This window comes from Callospermophilus lateralis, chromosome 4 (assembly GCF_048772815.1).
Source record: "Callospermophilus lateralis isolate mCalLat2 chromosome 4, mCalLat2.hap1, whole genome shotgun sequence".
Classification (NCBI taxonomy): Eukaryota; Metazoa; Chordata; class Mammalia; order Rodentia; family Sciuridae; genus Callospermophilus; species Callospermophilus lateralis.
In genome coordinates, this window is record NC_135308.1 from 8,340,974 (window position 1) to 8,365,975 (window position 25,002).

At 34.7% G+C, this 25,002-nt stretch overlaps 1 protein-coding gene across 2 annotated transcripts in view; it reads left to right on the plus strand.

Annotated features, from left to right (window-relative positions):
* The window catches only part of Ints9 (integrator complex subunit 9), an 88,121-nt gene that overhangs the window by 2,023 nt on the left and 61,096 nt on the right, over window positions 1-25,002 (plus strand). The window contains exon 2 of one of the 2 annotated variants that reach the window (XM_076853516.1): window positions 22,368-22,495. The exons of the other annotated variant lie outside the window; for it this stretch is intronic. Within the exon in view, the coding sequence (XP_076709631.1) occupies window positions 22,368-22,495 (128 nt within the window). The remainder of the gene's footprint in view (window positions 1-22,367; window positions 22,496-25,002) is intronic. 2 annotated transcript variants of the gene reach the window in all.

Below are 25,002 nucleotides of genomic sequence, written 5' to 3' on the forward strand. Positions count from 1 at the left end.
GTATCAGGCATTACTTTACATACACTTTGGTTTGCTCATGAAATCCTGTTTAATTTATTTAGAGATGTGAAAACATGAAAAGCAAAAAAGAAAATGACTTCTTCTCTGTAAGAATCAAAAGATGCCTCAGAGAAAAAGGAAGTGTTTCTATTGATATTCCCTCCCTCTTTACTTTCAAACCATGGTTGCATACTAAAAACTTCTGAAGTTGAAAGATTGATGGCCTATAATATGGAATCTTTATCAAACTATCAAAGTAGTTTCAAAAGCATTGTTCCTCATTAAGTTAGACTTTTGTGTTGTGCCTCCCAAAGGGTTTGCATACATCTTCCTTTGTCCTGAAACTTTTAGCCCTGTGTACTGCTTCAGGAATATGAGGTAGGCTGTATTTACATCATAAGGGCTGGGGGTTTAGCTCAGTGGTAGATCACTTGCATAGCATGTGCAAGGCCCTGAGTTCAATCCCCAGCAGCCCTTCCTCCAATAAAAATAAGATTGATAATCACAGTACACAGAAATACATTTTGTTCAGCACATTCTTGTTTTTAAGATTAACTTTCCAAAGTATCTTTGGAAAAAAGTATCTGTCTTTGTCTGGTTGACAACCGCCATATTGATATCAACAGCCCTGCTCATATCTTGATGATTCTGTTTCCTTAGTAAAAGTTTCTTGAATAGGTCTATTGCTCTCCAGTTTTACTAATACTGCTCTTTTCACTTAACAATTAAAATGCAGTAAGACTATCTAACTGGTCTCTGCATTCATTCCTTCATTCTCTCAAATCCATTCTGTACTCTGCATCCCAGCAGTTGTTTTAAATGTGTTCCATAAAGCCTTATAGCTTCCTTTGCCCTTAGGATCAAGTCTTAACTTGGTTGATTTGGCCCTGAAGAATATGATTCTGCTAACCTTTTCACGTCCATATCTAACCTTCTTCCTTGATCTTTTTTCCCCCCAATCATATAGGACAAGTTTAGTCTCTTGAACTCACCCTTTTCTCTTTTGCCTTTGGAACGTTGAGTATGTCACATTGCCTGCCACAATCATTTTTTGCCTGACTAATGTCTTCATATTTCAAGTCTCTATCTAAATAGCACTTTTTCAAGTTCTTCTTGAATTAAGTACTCCTGTTAATTGCTTCCATGGCACCCTTCCTGCTAGTAGGACCTGTAATTATATGTTTAGTATCTGTCCTCCCTCATGTAAACTTTTATATTCCGAGAGCCTGACAAAGAGTGTGACCTCACTAAATAGTTGAATAAATAATTTCTGAAGGACTGTCAAAGTATATGAATAACATTGAGAAAAAAAATCACAGATGAAGTTAACAAAATTACAGTAAGCCATAATCTTTGGAGTAAAAAGAATAATTGTTACCTTTGATAGAGCACAATGTGCCAGGCCTTGTGCTAAGTACTTATACAGTGTCCCATTTAATCATTTAATCTGGGTGATAGCATTCCCATTTTACAGATTAAAAATTTGAAATTTGCGGAAGTGAAATAAGTGACTCAACAGTTACTCAAATTAAAAAAATGTAATAGAGCCAAGATCTGAACCCAAGTCTCCCTGACTGAATAATCTGTTGCTAATTGGGGGCAGGGACTCCAGCACCCTATACAGGGGATTGAATGTGGCCCCCCCCCATACACTAGGCAAATGCTCTACCACTGAGCAGCATCCCCAGCCCTAGAAAGGAGGATAAAGTGCCTACTGAGAAATTGTATGTAAGGCTATTTTTTAAATTAGCTTTAAATATTATCTAAAATTTTTTTAAAATATTTATTTTTTAGTTTTAGCTGGACACAGTATCTTATTTTTATGTGATGCTGAGGATCATACCCAGTGCTTCATGCATGCTAGGCAAGCACTCTATCACTGAGCCATGACCTCAGCCCTATATTATCTAAATTTAGCTTCCAAATACTATTTGGTAATTCTCTAACTTTCCATATCTCTTTCTTAGTGGCTTTTCACCCACCCACATGAAGACAGTGTCATTCTAATGTATTGTTTGGATAGTGATCAAAGGATCTTAATCACTGCCTATATAAATAATATTATATCATATTTGGGCAACTTTAAAAATATTCATTGGTCTTTTCAATTAATCCTTTTAGAAAGAACAAGAAAATTGGGAATGTTATCTTCTAATTAGCTCATTTTAGGATATGTTTGCTTATTAGAATAGATTGAGCCTACCCTAATGGCCAGTCAGCTACAGATAGGAACTAGAATTCACCACAGTCCTTATTAACAAAAGACCATAGACCACAAAATTATTTAATACATTTACAGTAAGTAAGTTGTAAACATCATGGCTAGGAATCTAATCATTCAAACAGATGAAGATTAAAATGAACAAAATATTAAGAAGTTCAAGAATGTAGCACATGTACTTTCTAGATAGTTCAAGAGTTAGAATTTTATAGCTTATTCAGTCAACAGAGACTTACCATGCAACCACAGAATAACCTTGGCATTTAAAGTTTCAGCACTTTAAATTTTAAGCATTACATTTGACCCCAGAAATCTATGACATGGAATTATTTATAGTCTTGCTGAGACTCAAATTTGAATATGACTTTAAGATTAATGATAATCCTTTGTGATTGAGCCATCTGCCTCACTATCCATGGCTCTTTTCAGAATTATAGTTACTCTGTTGTGAAAGGTCTGAAAGAAAAGTCATTTGAATCTGTATTATACTATACTTATTGAATTTGATGAACAAAATCTTATGCTATAGTTGTATTTCCAAATGTAAAAAGTTGAGAAGGCCATGAAATGTATTTTTCAATGGTGTTTGTGCCTTTGTGCAAAATGCCATTTCATTTCTACTGGCTTAAACTTTTAACTCACTGTTACTCTGGGGAAAACAGATGGAGCAAAGAAATGAATTCATGGACTACTCCCAGTAGAGGACAAGTGAACACCAAGTGGTGTTGTAGATTATATAGAAGATCTTTGCTTGAAAGGTGTGAATCCTACCCCAAGGTCAGTTTAAGAAATCATTAGAAAGGGGTGTGGTTAATCCTCACCTTGGGTCTGAGCATGTTGGATTTTTTCTCTCCTGTTTATAGTCACAGAATTCTTTTAATTTCCTATAACTTGGATCCTGAACAGAAAATCTCTTGCTATACATAATAAGCATTCAAAAATTTATCAGTGCTTGATGCACCTATTGCAGTGTGGTTGTTAAAATGTCAACCTGCTTTTTCTCTTCTGTTTCTCCTAGCTGGTTGATTAGAGTGCCCTCATGTGTCTATATGATGTAATGTCATTTCAAGCCTTTGAAAGGTCTTTTTATCACAAACTCAGTATGGTACGTTTTTTTCCTTTCATGATTTCCTCAAACTCTGAAAAGCTATGTGTGACATAAAAACAAGTTATATACCTTGTTCGGTAGTGCCCTAAATAGATAATTTACCCTTGGGCATTTCAGAGTCCTGATTTGTGACTCTAAAAATTAAGTCTTTTATACTTAACCAAGGCAAAAAAAAAATTAATAATAGTTGAATTGAAAAAAAATAAACTTCCTTGCCTCTGGTTATCGGCAAAACCAGAGTGCTGCCCCACTCCAAACATAAATCTCGCTTTAACAGCAGTAGCCCATTTGTTTTGTGACTGGTTTGTTCTGAATACTTAAATCCCTCTGCCATTTGTTCTAGTGATCAGCAAAGAGTATTTGACCAAAAACTTATAAGAGAGCTGAGAGTGCAGTGACTGTTGAACTCAAAACCTAGCAATTTCAAATGGAAAAATTGCTCCTGGCTTTCTAAACACCACTGGGGGTCCAAGAATAGACCAACCTTCCAATCTCCTCCATCATTTATTTATTTACTCAATAAATCTTTCTGAACAGCTCCGGTAAGCATTGGTTAAGGAACTGGCTGTACTTCAGTGAACAAAAAACAGATTTATTCCCTGCTTGTATGGAACTTAAAACTTAGTGGGTTTTCTTCTTACAGTTAAAGTAATATTACAGCAAATGCCATTGTGTAGAGAGATTGTTGAGCGCTGGCTGAAGTACTTTTGTAATATAATGATAGAATATGGATTTAATAGTATCCAATAATATACCTTCTTAAAATTTTAATAGATAGGCTCAATTGCCCAGCAGTTTTCTATTTTACCAATAGAATATGAGAATACATTTTCCCCACCTTACCAGCAATTCTGTTTACTCTTACTATTTGTCTTACTAATGTAACTTTGTTTAATCTATTCTGACGTCTTTCATCTATTGCAGGCTTTGACCATATTTAGTAAACCAAACCAATAGAAGTGACTGAATGTGGGAAGATGTACCAGCAAAAGAAGCAAATTTCTTTTTTATAATTTTTTTTCTTCTTTTTAGATATACATGACAGTAAAATGTATTTTGTCATATTATACATACATGAAGTATAACTTCCCATTCTTGTGGTTGTACACGATGTAGAGTTAAACTGGTCATGTATTTGTATATGAACATAGGAAAGTGATATGCACTTCATTCTGTCTTTCCTATTCCTTCCGTTCATTCACCTTTTTCTAATCCAGTGAACTTCTGTTCTTCCCTCTCCCTCCCTTATTATGTGTTAGAATCCATGTATGGGAGAGAACATTTGGCCTTTCGTTTTTTGAGATTGGCTTATTTCACTTAACATGATAGTCTCCAGTTCCATCCGTTTACCAGCAAATGCCATAATTTCATTCTTTATGTCTGAGTAATATTCCATTGTGATTGTGTACCACATTTCTCTATCCATTCATCTGTTGAGGTGTCTAGGTTGGTTCCATAGCTTAGCTGTTGTGAATTGAGCTGCTATAAAAACTGATGTGGCTGGGTCACTATAGTATGCTTATTTTAAATCCTTTGGGTATATATTAAGACATGGAATAACTGGGCCAAATGGTAGTTTCAGGGCTGGGGTTGTGGCTCAGTGGTAGAGCACCTGCCTGGCATGTATGAGGCACTGGGTTCACTCCTCAGCACCACATAAAAATAAATAAAATAAAGATGTTTTGTTCATCTACAACTAAAAAAAAAAAAGTTTTCTGAGGAGTCTCCATACTGCTTTCTATAATGGTTGCACCAATTTGCAGTCCCACAAGCAATGTATGAGTGTGCCTTTTAGGGAAGCAGATTTCTTTGGTTAAAAATGTGCCATTAGACTCTGTAAAGAGAATTGTATAAAAGACCTAATGAGTTACTTAGAAATGCTGTTGAGTCAATGTTAAGGTGTTAGAATTGTGGAACCAAGCAACTGGGAGAAGCAGCTGGGCCAATAGGATTAAATAGCCAAGAAGATCCTGTTTACCCCTTCCCCTAGTAAAGGGCAGACCAGAGTGATGAAGCTAGGAGATTACATATTAGGCAAGACTAAAAGAGAAACAGATGCCAGAATTTTCAGAGAGCATGAGAAATAGAAAGAATGGGAATAGTAAGGACAGGAGGGGGAGTGGGGAAGACCTATGAAAATAGTGTCAGCTTGACAGCCCCAAGGTGCTCAGTGGTTAAGAGTAAGAATTTACTGTGAGAGGAAAAAAAATGGTTTATATTGTCCCTTATTGACCATATATCTGAAGGAGAGCCTTAAAGATCTAAAATATTTAAATTTTATTGAAAGCACAACTGAATGAACTTTAGCTCTCTCAAAGATGGATAACCAGACAGATGATGTTCAAGAAAGGGATTCTTTAATAGGAATTGTAAAACTAATGCTTTTTTTTGCCCTAAGGTAGTTTAATTTTCATCACTCATGTTTATGAAGGGATTGAGGGAGGTTTGTAATAAAACGTCTTCCATAATCCGTTCTGAGATCTGTGCTTTGAAGCAGATTCTCTTTTCCTAAGTACAGTATTTCTACATGTTTCTAGTCCATTAAAATAGAGGAAAGCATAATTATACATATTTAAGACTCTCTTCCCATCTTTTTTCCAGCATGTGAAAATATGGGACTAAAGCAATAGTTTTGATAATGTAAAGAATATTATTATAATGGCTATCTATTTTTTTTTTTTATTTTTCAACAGCTTTTTAAGGTATAGTTTACATAAAATACACGCATTTTGGGGCTGGGGAATGTGGCTCAAGCAGTAGCGCGCTCGCCTGGCATGCGCGGGGCGCTGGGTTCGATCCTCAGCAGCACATAAAAATAAAATAAATATAAAAAATAAATAAATATTTTAAAATTCTCTCTCAAGAAAATACATGCATTTAAAGGGTCGAATGCAGTGACTTAATAAATGCAGTTGTGCAAGAGTCACCACAGTAGAGCTTTTGAACATTTGCATCTCTCCAGAAGCATTAGCAGTCAGCCCCCATTACTACCTCTAGGCACATGCAACCACTCATCTACTTTGTCTCTGTAGATTTGCCCTTTCTGTGCTCTTTTCATGACTTGTGTGATCTTTTATGTCTGATTTTCACTTAAGCTTAATGTTTTGAGGCTCATCATACTGTAGAATGTATCAATAGTTGATGATTCCTTTTTATTGCTCAATAATATTCCACTACATGAATATACTATGTTTTGTTTATTCATGCTCAAGGTGATAGATATTTGGATCGTTTTCACCATTGGCTGTTGTGATTGTGTGAACATAGGTTTTCATTTCTGGTTTCTCCCAAGTTTTCAGTTCTTTTTCTTGCATGATTGCAGTAGCTAAACCCTTCAGTACAGTACTGAACAGAAATGGTACAAGCAGATATCCTTGATTTGTTGCCCATCTTGGAGGGAAAGCATTCAAACTTTTACCACTAAATATGATATGAGTTGTATGTTTTTCATATTTGTCCTTTTTCAACCTATCCCTCTCCCAGTTTGTTGAGTATTTTTATCATGAATAGATCTTGGATTCTGTCAGAAGTTTTTCCTTCCTTTTTCAAGGTGGTGGTCTGGTGTCTATCAAGGTAGTCGTTTGGGCTTTGTCCTTCTGTTAATATGATATATTTCCTTAATTGAATTTTGAATTTGCTGAACCAGTCTTGAATTCCTGGAATAAGTGCTGCTTGGTCATGGTATACATCCTTTGTATATCTTGCTGGATTTGGTTTGCTAGTATGTTATTAAGGATTCTTGCTATATATTCATGAGGGATATCACTTTATAGTTTTCTTGTGATATCTTCTAGCTTTGATATAAGCGTAATGTCATTCTCATAGAATGAGCTGGAAAAATGTTGCTACCTCTATATTCCACAAGAGTGTGTGGAGAATTAATATTATTTCTTCTTTAAATGTTTGATAGAATTCATCAATGAAGCCATCTGAGCCTGAGTCTTTCTTAATGAGAAAATTTTTGATTAACAAATTCATTGGTTTTACTTGCTATAAGTCTTTATTTGGGCATTTCTTTCTAAAAATTGTGGTAAAATATACACAATATGAATTAAGTAAATTTCACATTGTTGTGCAGCCATCACCCTTGTCTCTACAACATTTTCTTGATTGTAGCCATTAAACATAACTTCCCATTGCCCCTCAGCCTCTGGCAGTTACCATCCAGTTTCTGTCTATGAGTCTGACCATTCTAGGTACCTCATATAACTGGAAACATAGCAGTATTTGTCCTTTTGTGACTGGCTTATTTCACTTAGCACAGTGTGTGTATTCAAGGTTTATCCATGCTGTCACATGTGTCGGAATTGCCTTCTTTTTATATTCCGTTGTATGTGTAGACCTCATTACATTTAGCCATTCACTTGTTGATGGACACTGGGTTGTTTCATCCTTTTGCCTGTTTCAGATACTGCTGCTATGAACAGGGGTGTACAAAAATCTATTTAAGTCCTCACTTTCGATTTTTTTAGTATATGCCCAGAGATGGAATTGCTGAATCATAAGGTAATGCTACGTTTAACTTATTGAGGAGCTTGCAATAGTATATTCCACAGTAGCTGCATCTGCACTGTTTTAAAACCCACCAGCAATGCACAGGGAGTTCTGATTTTTCCATTTTCTCAGCAACACTTGTCAATTTTTATTTGGTTGTTTTTATTGTTTTAATAGCCATTCTAATGGGTGTAGATCTAGTGGTTTTGATTTTCATTTCCTTAATGATTAATGATATAGAGCATCTTTTTGAATTTTACTTAAGTAATACGTGTTTTTAAAATCAAACTGAATGTGTAAAAAAAAAAAAAAGCCGGGGGGGGGGGTTCCTTCTACTCCTTTATCTTCTCCCCCAGGGGGGAAAAAATCAGTTTCTTATGAATATGTCAGAGGGATTCTATGAATTTATATGCATGTGTGTAATTATCTTTTCTTTTGTTTTTTACATAAATAATGCACAGGTTGGTTTGACATGTTGCTTTTTCAGGTTAGAAATACAAAGATCATTTCATATCAATGAATTGCCTCATGTTATAAAATTGCATATCCACACCTAATGAATCAAGATCTACATTTAACAAGATCTCCATTCTTCTTGTTTTCAAGAAACTTTAATTCCAAACAATGAAATGTTTTCAATACTCCTTTCAAGTATTTTTAAATATATATTTCTAGCAGACACTTTGTGTTTTCAAAGCCTAAAGGGAGAATTTGGAATTGTGGGTTTTAGCCTGGAAGATACAGTTCCACTACCCCCACCCCTCAACAATTTTTGTTACTTAAAATTTAAAGTGTGGTTTTTGTTGCTGATGTAAAACATAATTCATGAAACTAATGTTACTATTTCTCAAAAATACACTAATGCAATTGCTATAGAAAAATCATTTGGATAATAATCTGTTGTTTAGATATACCCTAATTTATTTTACCAAATCTGTGAACATTAGGTTGTATCCCATCTTTTTACCCTTTGTGAGAATCTTGGAATTATCTAGAACACATCTAGTGGTAAAACTGATGGTCTAAAGGGGATATACAATTTCTGTTTAGTTTTATTTCCAAAATGCCTCCATAGCAATTAGTCAGATTATATGGTTGCCTGTAGCTTTCCTGGTGCTGTTAACAATCTTATTTTTTTTTTAATCACTGAAAAGTGAAAAAAATGGTATGTCATTATAGTTTTGATTTTTTTCTCATGTGTAACATATGGAACATCTTTTCATATATTTAGGAAAGCCTTTGAATTTCCATTTCCTTCTGAGTTCTTCTGTTCCTCTTGATCTATTAATATTCTAGTCCTAAACTATTTTGCCATATGTAGCTTTTGGCGGGTGGGGTTACTGGGAATTGAATTCAGGGGCACTCAACCACTGAGCCAAATCCCCAGTCCTATTTTATATTTTGTATTTAGAGGGTCTCACTGAGTTGCCTAGCACCTCACTTTTGCTGAGGCTGGCTTTGAACTCTTGATCCTCCTGCCTCAGCCTCCCACGCCACTAGGATCACAGGCATATGCCACCACACCCAGCCATATGTAGCTTTGAAGTATATTTTAATATCCTGTGGTTCTTTTGCTTATTGTTCTTTATTTCAGAATTTTCCAAGCTGCTCTCAAACATTTATTTTCTCATATAAAATTAAGACTTTTTGATTCTCTATAAACTTAGAATTATTAGTTCCAAAATTCTTTTTATATTTTTATTTAGATCAGATCAAATTTATAAATTTTAAGGAGAGAATTGACTAATTTCTTTCAGTATATAGCTGGGTTTATCCAAGAACAAGAAATGTTATTTCCTTTACTCAAACTTTGTGTTTTTGTCGTACTAGGGATTGAATCAACCATTGAGCCCAACCACTGAGCCACATCCCCAGCCCTTTTTTTGTATTTTATTTAGAGACAGGATCTCGCTGAGTTGCTTAGGGCCTTGATAAGTTGCTATGGCTGACTTTGGACTCATGCCTCAGCCTCCCAAGCCGTTGGGATTACAGATGTGCACTACCACGCCTGGCTCAAACATTTTAAAAATTTATCTTTGTAGCATTTTGAAACTTCTTAATATAGCTCTTAGATGTTTCTTGTCAAATGTACATCAAAATACTTTTTTATCTTTTTGATTGTGTCTGAATTGGAATCTTTTCCTACATAGTTTACATATAAAATGATGATTTATTTCTTGTATTCACTATACAGTCTCTTACTGAATAAATTTAAGTTTTAGTGGTTTCCTAGTTGGTTCTTATGGGTTTTGTAGGTATATAATTTGGCAGATATTTATTTACCGATTGATGTTTACCATACTAGGTGCTTTACCACTGAACTGTTTCCCTGGCCCTTTTTATTTTTTGAGACAGAATCATTTTGTGTGTGCGTGCGTGCGTATGTGCATGTGTGGTGCTGGGGCTCAAACTCGGGGCCTTGTGCATGTGAGGAAAGCACTCTACCAACTGAGCTATATCCCCAGCCCATGAGAACAGGATCTTGATAAATTGCCCAAATTAGTCATGAATTTTTGATCCTCTTACCTCAGCCTCCTGAGTTGGGACTCTAGGTGTGTACCACCACCACCCTAGCTTCAAATATCTTTTCTTTCTATGGTTAATTACATTGGTTTATACACACAGCACAGTTTTTGATAGGAGTAGTGGTAGTACGTGTTCTATCTCTGGTGTGCATGACATGCTGCTTCAACTCAACACATCACTGTGATATTGACTTTTGGTTTGAAATTTTTGTATATTTTAATTTATATGCTATAGCTAGCTTTTCTCTTACTCCATAATTTTTAGTCATTAGTAAAGTGTGATTCTTTTACATAGCCCAACAAAAATTTTTTTTTCTAAGGGGAAGATCTATTTGTGTTTTATTGTTTGACCTAGGCAGTTAATTATATCTCGTGAGCCATTTCCAGACTTTTGGGCAAACAATAGGTTTTATAACTGAAAGTCTTACATGGTGCATGGCATACTCATGTAAGTAATAGACTTCTGTGACCTTAAAAGAAATTGTAAGATTTCCTTGGAAAACAGAACAGCCAGAAATAGTTTCTCTGTACTTCAGAGACAAGCCTGATAAAACCAAGAAATGTAAACAAATCAGTCTGTTAAAATAAACATAATTACCACACATACCAAAAAAAAAAAATCTCTGTAGGAACAAAAAGTCTCAGGTGGTGGCTTTTTTTAAATGATGTTTGATTCAAGCTGTGTAGATCCCATGGGGGTAAAAATGATAAACAACTAGTTTTAACAGATTTAAGAAGCAATAACAAAATTCCATTGTTTGGTTATATAGTTCAGTAAATGTTACTAAATGCCTGTCTTGTGGGAAACTATCTTGTACGAAACATTCTTTCTAGTGTGGAACATGTTAAAGATAAATAGACATAGACCCTGGCTGTCAGTAACTCACTAACAGCTGTAGACATACTGTATGGGGTACACTCTATTATGTGATCACATGTCATTCTAAAATTTTCATTAATTAATTAATTTTTATGCAGTGCTAAGGATCAAACCCAGTGCTTCGCACATGCTGGGCAAGCACTCTGCCACTGAGCTACAGCCCCAGCCCTCACTTGTCTCTTTGGTGAAGACACTATGTATTATAAAAGCAATAGTGAGTAACCTATGGAAGATTAGGGTTTTGAAAGATGAATTCCAACTAGAGAGTCACAGATTCCTCAAGAAGTAAAATCTCAGCTGGCTTAAAAAGTATGTTGAGGGATAGGGAATGTAGCCCAGTGGTAGAGCGCTTGCCTAGCATGCATGTATACGGTTATGGATTTCATCCCCAGTACCATAAAAAAAAAAAAGAAAAGAAAAAGTACTTTGGCTCGCAGATATGTCTGAATAGGAGGGTTATGTCATATTGGAGGCAAAAGGAACAGTTAAAGTAAAAAGGTTTTGAGAAGCGAGTTACTCTGTTTCTCCAGTGTCAAGCAAGTACAATTTATTATTGTGGGGTTTTTTTTGTTTTTGTTTTGTTTTTTGTTTTTTTTTTTTTTTTTTTGCTGTGCAGTACAGTGGACACATTTCTGCCCACTAACATCCTCCTAATTCATTAATTCCTAATTTATCACTTGAGAATGCCAACATGTTCATTATATGTGTATATAATGAACATGTAAGATCTGCACGTTGATTGTAAGGCGGGAACAAACTTGCTACATGTACTTTGGAGGAAAGGCTAGAAAAGTATATTGAAGCCACAGCAGATGGGCGTTCACACAAGACTTAGTGGTTAGAATAGTAAGACTAAGCACCCCACTAAACCTTGAAATTCAGCCCTTTGGAAATCTGGGACAAATAAGTAAGAATAGCTATATTTTACATAATTAAGTAAAACTTTGGAAGTGTGTAATTTTAAAAGGATGGCTTCACTGCAGTTGCAACAGCAAATATTTTGAAAAGTGACATATGATCAAAACAAGAATTAGGAGCTTAGCAAATGCATCAAAGCAAATACAAAGTCAGAATTACTGCCTAGGACAGAGGATTGTGCTAAGTGCTTTGCAGAGGACCTTATAAGCAGTAACAGAGTTCACAAATTAATCAGGACAAAAGGCATCCTGAGGCCCAGTGGGACTATCTGGTGTCTTAGAGTATAAGAAGAATGCCCAGATGTGAAATAGGAGATAAACAGAAACACTAATGAACTCCTTGGCTTTCATCTTCATTGAGATAGGGGAGTAGAGAGTGATCCTGTTCCTCCAGAATTGATAAATACATAGGATATTCCCAATTAGGTCAACATGAATATAGATACATCACTAGAAAGTATGATACTCAGAGTTGTATTTGTGAATTTTTATACAGTAAAACTAAGACAAATTTAAGACATATAAACAGCTGCATGGATGTTTACCTATGTGTGTGTTCATGCATTCACTGTACAGACTAAGATACAATTAGCTTTTGTTCTACCATCTATAGTATGTGACTTCATATGTGACATTACCAGCTCAGACCATTATATCTATATTCTAGCAAGCAAGGAAGAGGAAGGGTCAAAGAAAGACATGTCCTCTCTGATACTTTGTAAAAGTTGCATATATACCTTTTTAGATTTATTTTTCTTTGCCAAAATTTACATACTTGACTACATCTTGGTCTAAGTAAGATTAGCAAGTACAATCTTCATTCTAGGTGACCGTAGAAATGGAATTCTACTGTTTAAAAAAAGGGGAATACAGATGAAAGGATAGGATTTTGATAAGTACATTCATTTTGAATATTTTATAGTTCATTTTGAATATTTTTACAGTATAATGTATGGATTTATTCTACTGTTGAACATTTTGATTTACATTTCCAACTCCCACACAATGCTGTGGAAAGCATACTGTGTAGTTAATTTTTTGCTTAGTATCAAATCCTAAGTAGAATTACTAGTTCAAAGACCACACATGCACATTTTAAATTATGATTCAATATAATATTTAGAAGCGCTTTCATTTTTATCCACAAAATGAAAATGAAAGGCCTCATTTCCCCGTACTTTCTTGGTGAGGTTTGTTGTTGCTGCTGTTTTCCCTTATACTAAGTTATAAACTGAGCGTTTTGTCTTAATATAATTTTATTTTGCATTTTCTACTGATTTCTGTTAATTCTGCATTTCTGTTACATCTTCAGATGGGTATTTTTGGGCCTTTATATCCTTTCATAAATTACTTGTTTGTGTTTTTTTGCCCATTTTTCTTTTGGAGTGTATTTCTTGCCTTATTCATTTGTTATAGCTCTTTGTAAGTTAAAGATATCAATTTTTGTCTTGGTTGATTATTTTTTCCTTTCCTTGAACTACTTTTTGCCTTAAAATTTCTTAGGATAATGATTAAATCTATTGGCATTTTCTCCCAGCATCATAGCTTAAAGATCAAACTTTTAAAATCCTTCCTACAAACAAGCATGGTAACACACACCTATAATCCCAGGATTCTATTTCAGTAGAATGTGCCTTCCTTTTCCCTGCCACATGAAAAATTACATATAGTTAATTTTTTGCACCCATCTAATTTTTTGCTTAGTATCAAAAAATTTAAGGCATGGAGTGTCTCCTGATGATCCTCAGAAATGACTTAGGTGTGTCAAGGCAGAGAAAAGTTTGCAAGCCCTTGAAAAACTAAGTTCCTCATTCTTAAAAAGACGTATTTGGATCAGTTGATTCCTTTCATCTTGTTCAATTTTCTTCTATTTTCTATTTCAGAAGGTGAGTTTTAACAGAATATAGTGCCACAGGCATGTCTTGATGACAGATGATATAAAAAAACAAGTTTTGGTTTACCCAGTGAATTGATGGAATAATGAGAAACAATATTTTTTTGTCAAAAGAAAGTTTAGAAATAATCTAGTGAAATCTCCTCATTTATCAGATGAGAAAATTGAGCCCCAAAGAATTTAGGGTTTCATTCAGGCTAATAGTACCTTAGAAACAAAATTAGAACTAGTTTATGCCCAGGTCAAATGAAATGTTGGGTGCACACAGTCCAGCAATGAAAACTGACTCTGATGTCTTTAAGCCAAAAATAAATTTCCACTTTGGGAAACAGTTTGATAGTTTCTTATAAAGTTAAACATATTTACCTTATAATTCGACAATCCTATTTTTAATTACCCAAGAGAAATAAAATTGTAAGCCCCTTCAAAGATCTGTATGTAAATGTTTAGCCATCTTTATTCATAATCATCAAAAATTGGCAATAACCCAAATGTACATCATTTTGTGAGTAGATAAACTGTGGTATATTCATATAGTGGAATACGTCTAAGCAATAAAAAGGAATGAACTACTGATGTTTGCACCAAGGATGACTCTGAATTATTGGGCTGGTAGTAAGTCTTTTTAATTTTGACCCTTCTGATAGGGTGTAGTTTTAATTTTGACCCTCTGATAGGGTTTAGTTGTGTCTCATGTGGTTTTAATTTGTACTCCTCTAAGGATTGTTGTTGGGCCTCTTTTCACTTGGCATCCATAATCTTCAGCAAGTGCCTGCTCAGATATTTTGTCCAACTTGTTTAGGGAGTCATAAGAGTTTTGGTTTTTCTAATTTTCTATTTTCAGATTCTTGCAAATACTTTCAATCTTTAGGTTGTCTTATTCACTCAGTGTGTGGCAGGGTGTGGCTCTGTGGTATAGTGAAGACTAGCAGGCTTGAGGCTGCTTATAAGCAGTAACAGAGTTCACAAATTAAGCATAAAATCAAAAACTGATAATTCAGTTATTGATAAAATTTTAGTATGTTTACCAGAACATAGGCAAATAGATCTACTCTTTGAAGTAAATTTTATGGAATATAGGCATAGATCAAGTTATTTCAGATAAAAATTTTGTATTTCAGTTGAAATACACTGTAAGTATAAAGTTCACTTCAGATTTTGAAGACAGTACAAAAAAGTAATGTAAAATATGTCATTAATATTTTATATTGATTATATGTTAAAATGATAATAATGTAGATATATTGAGTTAAATAAAATGTAGTATTAAAATTAATTTCACCTGTTCCTTTTTACTTTTCTAATCTGACCATTACAAAATTTAAGATGAAGTACATGGTGTGCATTTTATTTTTAGTGAATAGTGCTTTTCCAGAAATTTTATTGTTTTAGATCTTCCATTTAATTCTATGATTCATTTGGAATTCAAAGTTCCCTTTAACCTTTCCCAGTATTTTATAATTTTTTACAGAAGCTAAAAGTCTGATAGGCATAAGCAGAACTGCTTTTTTTTTTTTTTAAAAGTCTGAGGTTAAAAAGTTTGTGGTTTTATCATTAGGAAGTACCATGTTTTAAAAATGATAAATATGCTAGTGAACAACTAGTCAGAGATATAGAAATGACTCTGGCAGTAATTTTAATTGAGAAATTGAATACTCTCCCTTCTCTCTTCTACGTAAGTATTCTAGCAGGGATTAGATAAGTACAATACAAGCTCAGTATTGAGGGAGAAGTTAAATGACTAAGAAACTCTATTATCAGTTTTATTTCTAAGATGCTTGAATGTTTTTTTTCCCCTAACCATGCTCTCTAAAGTAAATCTGTTGCTCTTTATATCATACATTATCATATATTTTCTTATTTCTCATATTTTAGTGGGACTATTTGAGAAGTATTTAGAATTTAGGATTCAAGTACAAATTCAGTGTGTTATTAGCTGTGTGATCTTGGGCCTTTATGATTAAAATGGTGACAGTAATGTGAACTTAATTCAGTTGTAGAAGATGAAATTAAAGGATAGGACACATTCGTCAATATATACTAAAGATAATTCATACAATGAAATTCTCAGTTCCTAATCTTCTAAGCTAGAGTCTACTTTAAATTTATAGTTCCTTTTCCATTGTCAATGTTTATGTACTCATGAATATGTATACAATAAAATATACTTAATAACATTTCAGACAGTTAAATAATAATCAATATCATTTGAAATTCTTTTTCATAGTATTATAAAATTTTGTGGAATCTTTAAGAAAAGTGTTTTGCCAAACTTTATAGGACTAGAAGGCCTCAAGGAGTTTATTAAAAGTACTAGTGTCAGGGCTAGGTGTACATCTCAATTGTAGAACACATACTTAGCATGCTTAAAACCCTAGGCTCAATCCCCAGCACGGGGTAGGAGAAGGTTGATAGCACAACCTCATTCATTTAAACTGAAAGTCTAAAAGTTTTCTTTTTTCTTTACTTTCCCAGAAGGCCTTATCTTGTTGACTCATTCTTCTCATGAGGTAACATCTCCTTCTATTCCATTCCCATTGTCACATCAGTAATTTAAAATTTTGTTTACTTTGCACAAAGACAAATACATTATCAAAGTGAAAATTGTGAACCCTTATTACCACTCAGCATAGTTCCTTGAAAAGTAACAAATATCCCTACCAAATGCTTAATTATTAATACCAAAAGAATGGTCCATTATGATCTTCTGAATTTTTTTTTTTTTTTGGTACCATGAAACTTTTGTAGCCTAAAGAAGACTACTAATGATGTTCACAGAGTAAGAATAATTGTGCTCAAATGTCAGTACTCAAAAAGTTCCAGGTTTTGTAGCATTTTTAATTTCAGATTTTCAGATTAGGAATGTCCATCTGTAGTAAATTGGAAGTCCAGAAAGTGAACATCCTCTCTAATTATTGTACTTCTGTGTTTGGGTAGCTCTTCTTACCCCTGACTCTTCCATATGTAAGTTTCTTAAGTTCCATGAAAAAATAGTTTGGGAAGAATTATTATTTTTTGTAACTAATTTTCTCCTTTTCCATTAACATGTAAAAATTTATACACCATTTCTTTTATGATACATTTTAATTTTTTGCCACATAAATGGTATTACAATTCTTACTTATTTTGGTACTGGGGATTAAACACAGGGGTGCTTTTACCACTGAGCTACATCCCCTCCCTGCCCCCCCCCGGCCCACCCCGCTTTTTTTTCCCCATTCTCTTTTTTTTAGACAGGATCTCTCTGAGTTACTTAGGACCTCACTAAATTGCTGAGGCTGACCTTGAATTTGTGAGCCTCCTTCTCAGCCTCTTGAATGGCTGAAATTATAAGCATGCACCACCATGCCCAACTCTTATTTTACTAATTATTTACTGTTGCCACATAAAAACTCACTTAAGTTTAATGTACTGAATTTTGTATCCAGCAATCTTGATGAGCTATTATTGGTTGTAATAGTTTATATTTAGAATGTCTTCTCATGAGTGAATAATGACAGTTTCATTTTTCTTTTCTAGTCATTTTATTTTTTTTATTTCACTATATGGCATTTTCAGTATAGTGTTGAATTAGCAGTCATAGTGGGTATCCTTGACTTTTTCTTGACTTTGAAATGACAGTTTCTCTGGTTTCATGACCTAAGATTTTGGTTAGAAACTCTTTATCAAATTAAAGAAATAACCTTTCATATAGAGATTGGTAAGAATTCTTGCCTTGAATGGGTGCTGAGTTCTTTTTAAATATTTTTCTGAATCTACTGAGATTTGTTTTCTCCTATATTCACTTATGTATGAATCATAGTAATAGATTTTTCCAATATACTGAGAAAAAAAACATTAGATAAAAACAACCCCTAAAATTCATTATTGTTTTAAAGGTGGATTTGAATCAGAAACAGCTAAAATCACTATTCCACTTCCAGGGAGAATAGCAAGCTGAACGTCTTTTCTCTTTTCTAGTAGGTTTCCACAGTGGGTATATGAGTGGTTAATTAAAGAAAAGAGAAAAAAGAAGAAAACTGATGAAACTCATTTATTAACACTACCACCTATTTAAAAAAAAAAAGTTTCATTCTGAAACAGAATGAAAGAGTTGTTGGCATTAACTCAACCTGAAGGTTATATAGGTTTATATTAGAGATTTAAAGGCAATTTCAGCAGTAAAAATTGTTTATAGTGAGAGTATCTTTCTACTTTTTTTGAATGGAAAGAAAAACTCAACAAAGGAAATTACTGCTTATGATCGACTGCCCAACAAAGTAATTTAATCTCTTTTGGAGCTTTGTTTTGCCACACATTAGTCAGCTAGCTAACTCTGTTTAGAACTGAACTATAAACTATATTTTCATCAACTTAAAGTAGCATACCATCTCTATAAAACAAACAAAAATTAGGTCTCTGACCATTCTTTTCTGTCTCTGTAACATGGTATGTGTGGTGTATTGGTCCAGTGCCCTGACTCTAGAGCTCATTCTCATTGGTTCACATCCTGGTGTGGCTTCTTACTGCTTTAGGACCTTGTGCAAGTTTCATAATCTTTCTTTTTTATTTTTTTATTTGTAAAATTGGAAGATATTGCCTACCTCGTGGTATTAAAGGAATTAAATGTGAATTTCTTGCAGAATGCCTGACACCTGCTAAACAACATATGATAATAACTGAACATTATTATAAGTTCTTTAAACAATACTGGGGGAAAGAACATGTATCATGTTAAGTTTGTGGTTCTTTTAGCAAAAGATAGACTATTTCCCACAACCAGTGATAATGGCTAATGATTTCGTTTTGTATTTTAACAGTGGTAAAAGACATAAATCCTCATATATTAGAAGTATAAACCAAAAAGATTATACCTAGTCTTAGGGGAACACAAATGTCTAATATACTAGTAAATGCCACCATAGACTATAAATTCCTTCTACCAAACTTAAGTGACCTCTTGTTCCCCTTAATGATACTATAATTGTAACAACTAAAATGAGTACATATTATGTGCTAGGTGCTGTGTCCATTCATTTAGTCCTCACAACAATTCTGTGAGGATAAAACCTACTTCATTTCACAGATGAGAAAACTGAGTCTTGTGAAATCACACTTTGTGACATCTTTTATAGATGAGGGCTACTGGGATTAGAGTCTAGACAGTGTTACCCCAATCTCCTGCTACATGTAACTTCACCGAATTGCATGTTAAAATTAAAGCTGTTTATCAAATAGTTGACTTTCCTTAGGACCATTTAATTACCTTCGGGTAGCTACTACTAAGGTTATATTTGCATTGGTGACATTCTAGAAGGTCTGGCCATAATGTATGAACAGTGGAACAGATCTGCTATGTAACAGTTGTAAGTAGGAAAAGGCTTTTTGGAAAGCCTTTTGGCAGCAGATTTCAAAAGGCATAAAATGCTTTATATTTTCTGACCTAGTTAATGCCACTTCTGGGAAACCTCTAAAGAAGTAGTCCGGCATGGAAAAAGCCTCAGCACTAAAGCGATCAGCACAGCTGTGTTTATAATCCTGACAACTAGAGGCGGCCCCAGATGCTCAGCAGCGAGGGAGTGACTGACTGCCTGATAAGCCATGGTGTTTACTTAGTAACCTGAAGTCAGTGCTGCATAGATGAGGGAAGTCGTCGTCATGATTTTTAAAAGCAGCACACTAAATGATAATCTGTAAAAATGAAAGTCAGATTATGAAGAGAATGGGATTGGTGCATTGTATTTTTCTTTCCAGTTTTTTTTTCAAACTTTTTGTAGTAAAGACTGATTTCTAATTTTAAGATTCGATTCACATGATGACTTCTGTTGTAGTGCCTTTCTCTTACGACCCTCACTGGGCTGCTGAGCGGGTCAGTGGCAGCATCCTGGAAGCTTACGGAGGGTGGTTCTGGAGGCAGTCAGTCTCTGGGTACTCAGTGAGTGCTTTTTTTTTTTTTAATGATCTGTTATTTTTATTTTTTTCCCATATATTATAGTTGTACATAATGGTGGGATTGTTGTTTCATATTCATACATATACATGATATAGTAACAGTATAATTTGGCTAATACCACTGACCAGAACTTTCCCTTTTCCTCCTGTCCTTCTTCCCCCAGCTCCCTTTCTTCTACTTTGCTGATCTTCCTTCAGTTTTCATGAGATCCTCATCCTGTAGGTGCCTCTTTACTAGTAGCATGAACTGTGGCTTTCCCTGGGTCTCGGTGTGCTCAGGTGACCACAGTGCAGTTTGGGAGGCAATGGTGGGCCCTTGAGAGTCAGGGGAGCTCATTGTGTTATTGACTCTTCTCAGACAAACCTCAAACTATATGAAGCGGTTTCCTCATCCATCCAAATAGGCTGATGAGATCAGGGTCTTACACTTTTAGATGCTCTGAAACATGTTTCTTCCTTTTGGTTCTTCCTCTTTCTTTGTCCTTAGACAACAGTAACAAATGTGAGGTCTTTCAGCTCACTTTTTTGGCTGAAATCTTTTGAGCAGAACCTTTTATATATCGGTCATCTATCTTCTGGTATGCTTTCTTATCCATAATTTAGAATTAAGGGTGAAGATAAAAAAAGATTTATTCTGTATGGCTGGCTCAATTTTCACTTACCTTTTGTTTTCTGATTACAAAAATATAGTAAATACTCATTGCTGAATGTTTGAAAAATAGAGAAAGCTGAGAGAAAAAAAAAATTGCAACATAATCTTTTCACCCAGAAACGACCATTATATGCATTTTGTTTTATTTCCTTCCAAGTTTTTTCTGAATATTCCTTATTTTTTTTTACTTTTGAAAGGAGAGATATAGGAAAACTGTTATTAGAACATTTACTATGATTGGAACAAATCTTACATGATGCTTTGTCTTCGTTTTGAGGTAGTCTCTACCTGTGACAGATATTATTTGCCTAGGGATAAAGATTTCAGCTATCATTGGGGAATCAAGTGTAGGTGAGATAGGATTATCTCTGACTTAATTTGTAGTTCTGATATCTATCAAAGAAGGAACTTATGTAAAGTTTAAGTACCCAAAAAATGCATCCTAGACTTTTGAAAGATGATTACAATTTTAAATAATTTGTTGTTTTCATCACAAATACTTTTGTAGCTTTTCAGAACATGTGAGAAATTTTGATTTGATAAAATGTAACCATTATACATAAACTTGGAATAAAGAAGCTTGTAAAAACACCCACAATTTCTTGGCTGTTAGCCTCCTCATTTTTAGAACATGCAGTTTAAAAGAAATCATCAATTCCTATAATGTCCTCTGGGAAAAAGGAGAAAATTCATTCCATGAACAGAACCAACAGAACAAATATTTGAAAGACTTGGCCTAAGCAGTGGATGACTGTGCATGGCTGGGCTTTGATGTAGGATTACTCTGATTTGTCCTGTCCTTGTGCTTAAATCAGAAGGAAACTGTGGATTTGTCAAGGGATTAGGAACATTGATTGCTCTATTATCTGGCTTTGCTGTTCAAAGGAGGCTTCTACAGAATGACTTTACAAGTGGGGGAAAAGGTCTTTTCCCCTTTTTCCATTTGTTTCTTTCAGAACACAGTAAAATTATTAAAGGTGACAGGGTGTTTCCCATATAACAAAACTTCAGTGCAGCATAGCTGTTGTCACCACTACACTTAGGAGGACATGGGAAAAACTTCAGGTCAGTGTATTTGTCTTGCCTTTAGCACTCCCCTTTTGTACACCCTTGTAGACTGTACCCTTTGACTTTTAAGCTCTGCTCTCTCAGGTAAGAGACTCCTGATTAGCTGGAGTGGGTAGCTCACCCTCCTGCTTAGTGTGTGCACATCAGGCAGCTCACTAGGCCTTTTGAGCCATTTCTTCTGACAAGGCTGAGCCATAAACTTTTACTGATGCTTAATAGCCAACCTTTCTAACCATGTCCTCTTTAGAAAATCACTTATCTTAGTAACAGGAGAGGAAAAAACAAATGTAGAACACAGTTGGAGGATTCAGCTTAGAGTTTCATTGACTTGCACAGTTTAAGGCGGTACTTAGGAACAGCTGGGAAGTATAGTGTGAAAGCTGAACAGATAGTCATAGCCTTAAAACCCTCCAATTTGAACAACTGTGGCCCCTCTGAAACTGCTTCCTGAAATGTAGCTTGGTGTCTTACAAAAAGTCTGATCTATGATCTGAGACTTGATTGTTTTGTACTGTGAGAAAAAGTAGTGCCCAAGCAGTTAAGTGAAGGTTGTGTAGAGATTTAATTGAACTTACATGCTGTTCTTAGGAGGAACGATTCCCAGTTTTGATTAGTTCACCTTACTTAGACTTTTTCTGTAATGAATATTGATAAAAATGATGTAATTTTCTTTGTAGTATTGCCTGTCGGGTCACCCAACCTTACCATGCAATGTGCTCAAATTCAAATCAACCACCATTATGTTGGACTGCGGACTGGATATGACTTCTACCCTAAATTTCCTTCCTTTGCCACTTGTTCAAAGGTATGTGCTATTATATACTGCGACAAAATTAGCTTTGGGTTAGCTGGAAAATGGTACCTGTTAGTATGAAATTTACCACTACCTGTGTGTTGTCCCCATAAGTTTGCTTTATCTGCAAAAATGTTCTTTACCAAAATAATTTCCTTTGGCTTATGTTGGTAGAAAGTTTCCTATTGATTTATTGATTGACTCCTTTATTATAACTTCTTCTGGGCTTCTGTAAAATGTTCCTGCATCTGCTCAGTGCAACTAAGGTCATGTATAATTCATCTGTCTTGCTAATTCATATAGAGCTAATAAATGGCCGACTGATGAGCCCAAGAATTCATTTTAGGATCATTTAACTGCCTTTGCAGGGACTTGACATTGCACAGTCTAACATTTCTTTCTAGTATGTACATTATTTTCATGTTAGTCAACTTGAGATATCATACAACTATATACATAGCCCAGGTTTATGTCTTAAAACAGATAGATTGCCTTGGGCCTGCAATCATCACTGTTTATACTTAATTAAGATTTCATTTTAGGAAATTGGTTTCCCAGCTTGCTACTACTTAGAAGTAGCAGTTTATCAGAAAAATGGCTAACTTTTAGAATCAAGTATACTCACAGGAGCAGAAAAATGATACCACATATAAGAGAGGAAATAGAAAAGCTATCTAAAGCAGATTTAAGAGCTTAAAAGCATACCTAGCTGAATAAACCATCTAATTTATTTCAGTTGTTCCTGAAGACATCACTGAATGTCATAATTATTTACAGTGATAACCTCTGAACTATCTAGAAAAATTATAATCAACCATTGATTTTTTTTCCCTTTCCTGAGATATGGATATAATAAGGTGGTTTGAGGATAAGGTCTGAGATAATTTCAGTTTACATTTTATGCAAAGCTAATGGGATTCCATTATAGTTAAACCCAGCGCTTAGAAATACATTGACCATCCACAGGTATTATTCATAATGAGGAGTAGGGCAGTGGAATTTTTACATGATAAATTAATTTCTTATAAAATACTCTTATGGTACTATTTCCCCACAAAGAGCAAATTGTTCATTCATTCAGTGTTTATTAAGAATCTGTCCTGTTCTGGACCACAGATTCTTATAATAGCAAGACTGATTTCTTGTCCTCATGGAATTTATAATCTACAGAGGAGAAAGACATTGCAGTGAAAGACTCAACTATGCTTGGGATAAGGAAACAGCTATATACTTAAATAATTACTTTTTAAATAAAACACAAGAGACTTTGAGGGTTTCCCAAAAGGATCTGACTTGCTTTGTGAAGATTTCCTGGGTGAGCCAAACCAGAGTTGGTCAGACAGGCCCAGAGGCGTGTCTCCCCTTCCTCTTCATTCTTATCTTCATCTCTTGTTCTATTCTCACAGCCCTGGCTGTGAAGAAGAGTCCATTCCACTCTCTCTTCTGTTGCCATTGTTTTACTCAGAGGGAAGTTACACTAGTGGGAAGGTTGGCAGTTCATACAGCTCCTTATAAAGAGTGTCTCGCTTGGCCAGAACTTGTGGAGACACACTTGCTTAAAATAGTATCCCCTTTCTCTCCCTCCCTGTGCCTCACCCTGCTTTGCCTTCAGAGTACTTCTCATTATGTTACATATGCAGTTTTATTTATTGTTTTCTCCTCCAGATATGTTCCTTAAGGGCAGGGATATTATTCATTCTATGCTGTTTTCCTGGAGCCTAAAATAGTTCTTGGCATGTAGTTACAGTCACTTCTTAGTAAATATTTGCTGTATGAATGAATCACTTTATCATCTTTGGATCCCACCCTGTCTCATCTTCTCAGTTTTTGCATTATTATAATTAATTGTATTATATTATTATTATTTAATTAAATTATTATTGTCTCTTTCCTTTATCTCAGATCTTTACATCTTAACTCACTCTTTTCCATTTAATAAAAGTCAGTCACTTCTAAGTATAAATTTAAACATTTTTTAATCTTTTCAACTTCCCTTTCCTCATCACAATGTCTCTGAGTGCTGTACAAGCTTTACTTAGTTACAGCTGCCCACACAGCTCTACCAGAACAGCTTTCACTAAAATCACAGATGACTCAGCCACTCAGCTGCACCAGCCTCCATGATTACTTACTCTTCATTCTTTTACTTTTTCTTTTCCATAGATTTCAGAGACTCATCTTCCTTAACTGGCTGTTACATATTGGAATTTTTCAGTGTTCGCTGCTTAGTCATCATAGTGTCCATCAAGGATATTTAATAAATGCTCAGGACTTCAAAAATCATCCAAATAATAACTTAACAAATGTGTATCTTTTTTTTTTTAAGAGAGAGAGAGAGAATTCTTTAATATTTAATTTTTAGTTTTCAGTGGACACAACATCTTTATTTTTATGTGGTGCTGAGGATTGAACCCAACGCCCCGCACATGCCAGGCAAGCGCGCTACCACTTAAGCCACATCCCCAGCCCACAAATGTGTATCTTTAGTTGATTTCTTCTGTTTCCAGATTCATGTATTC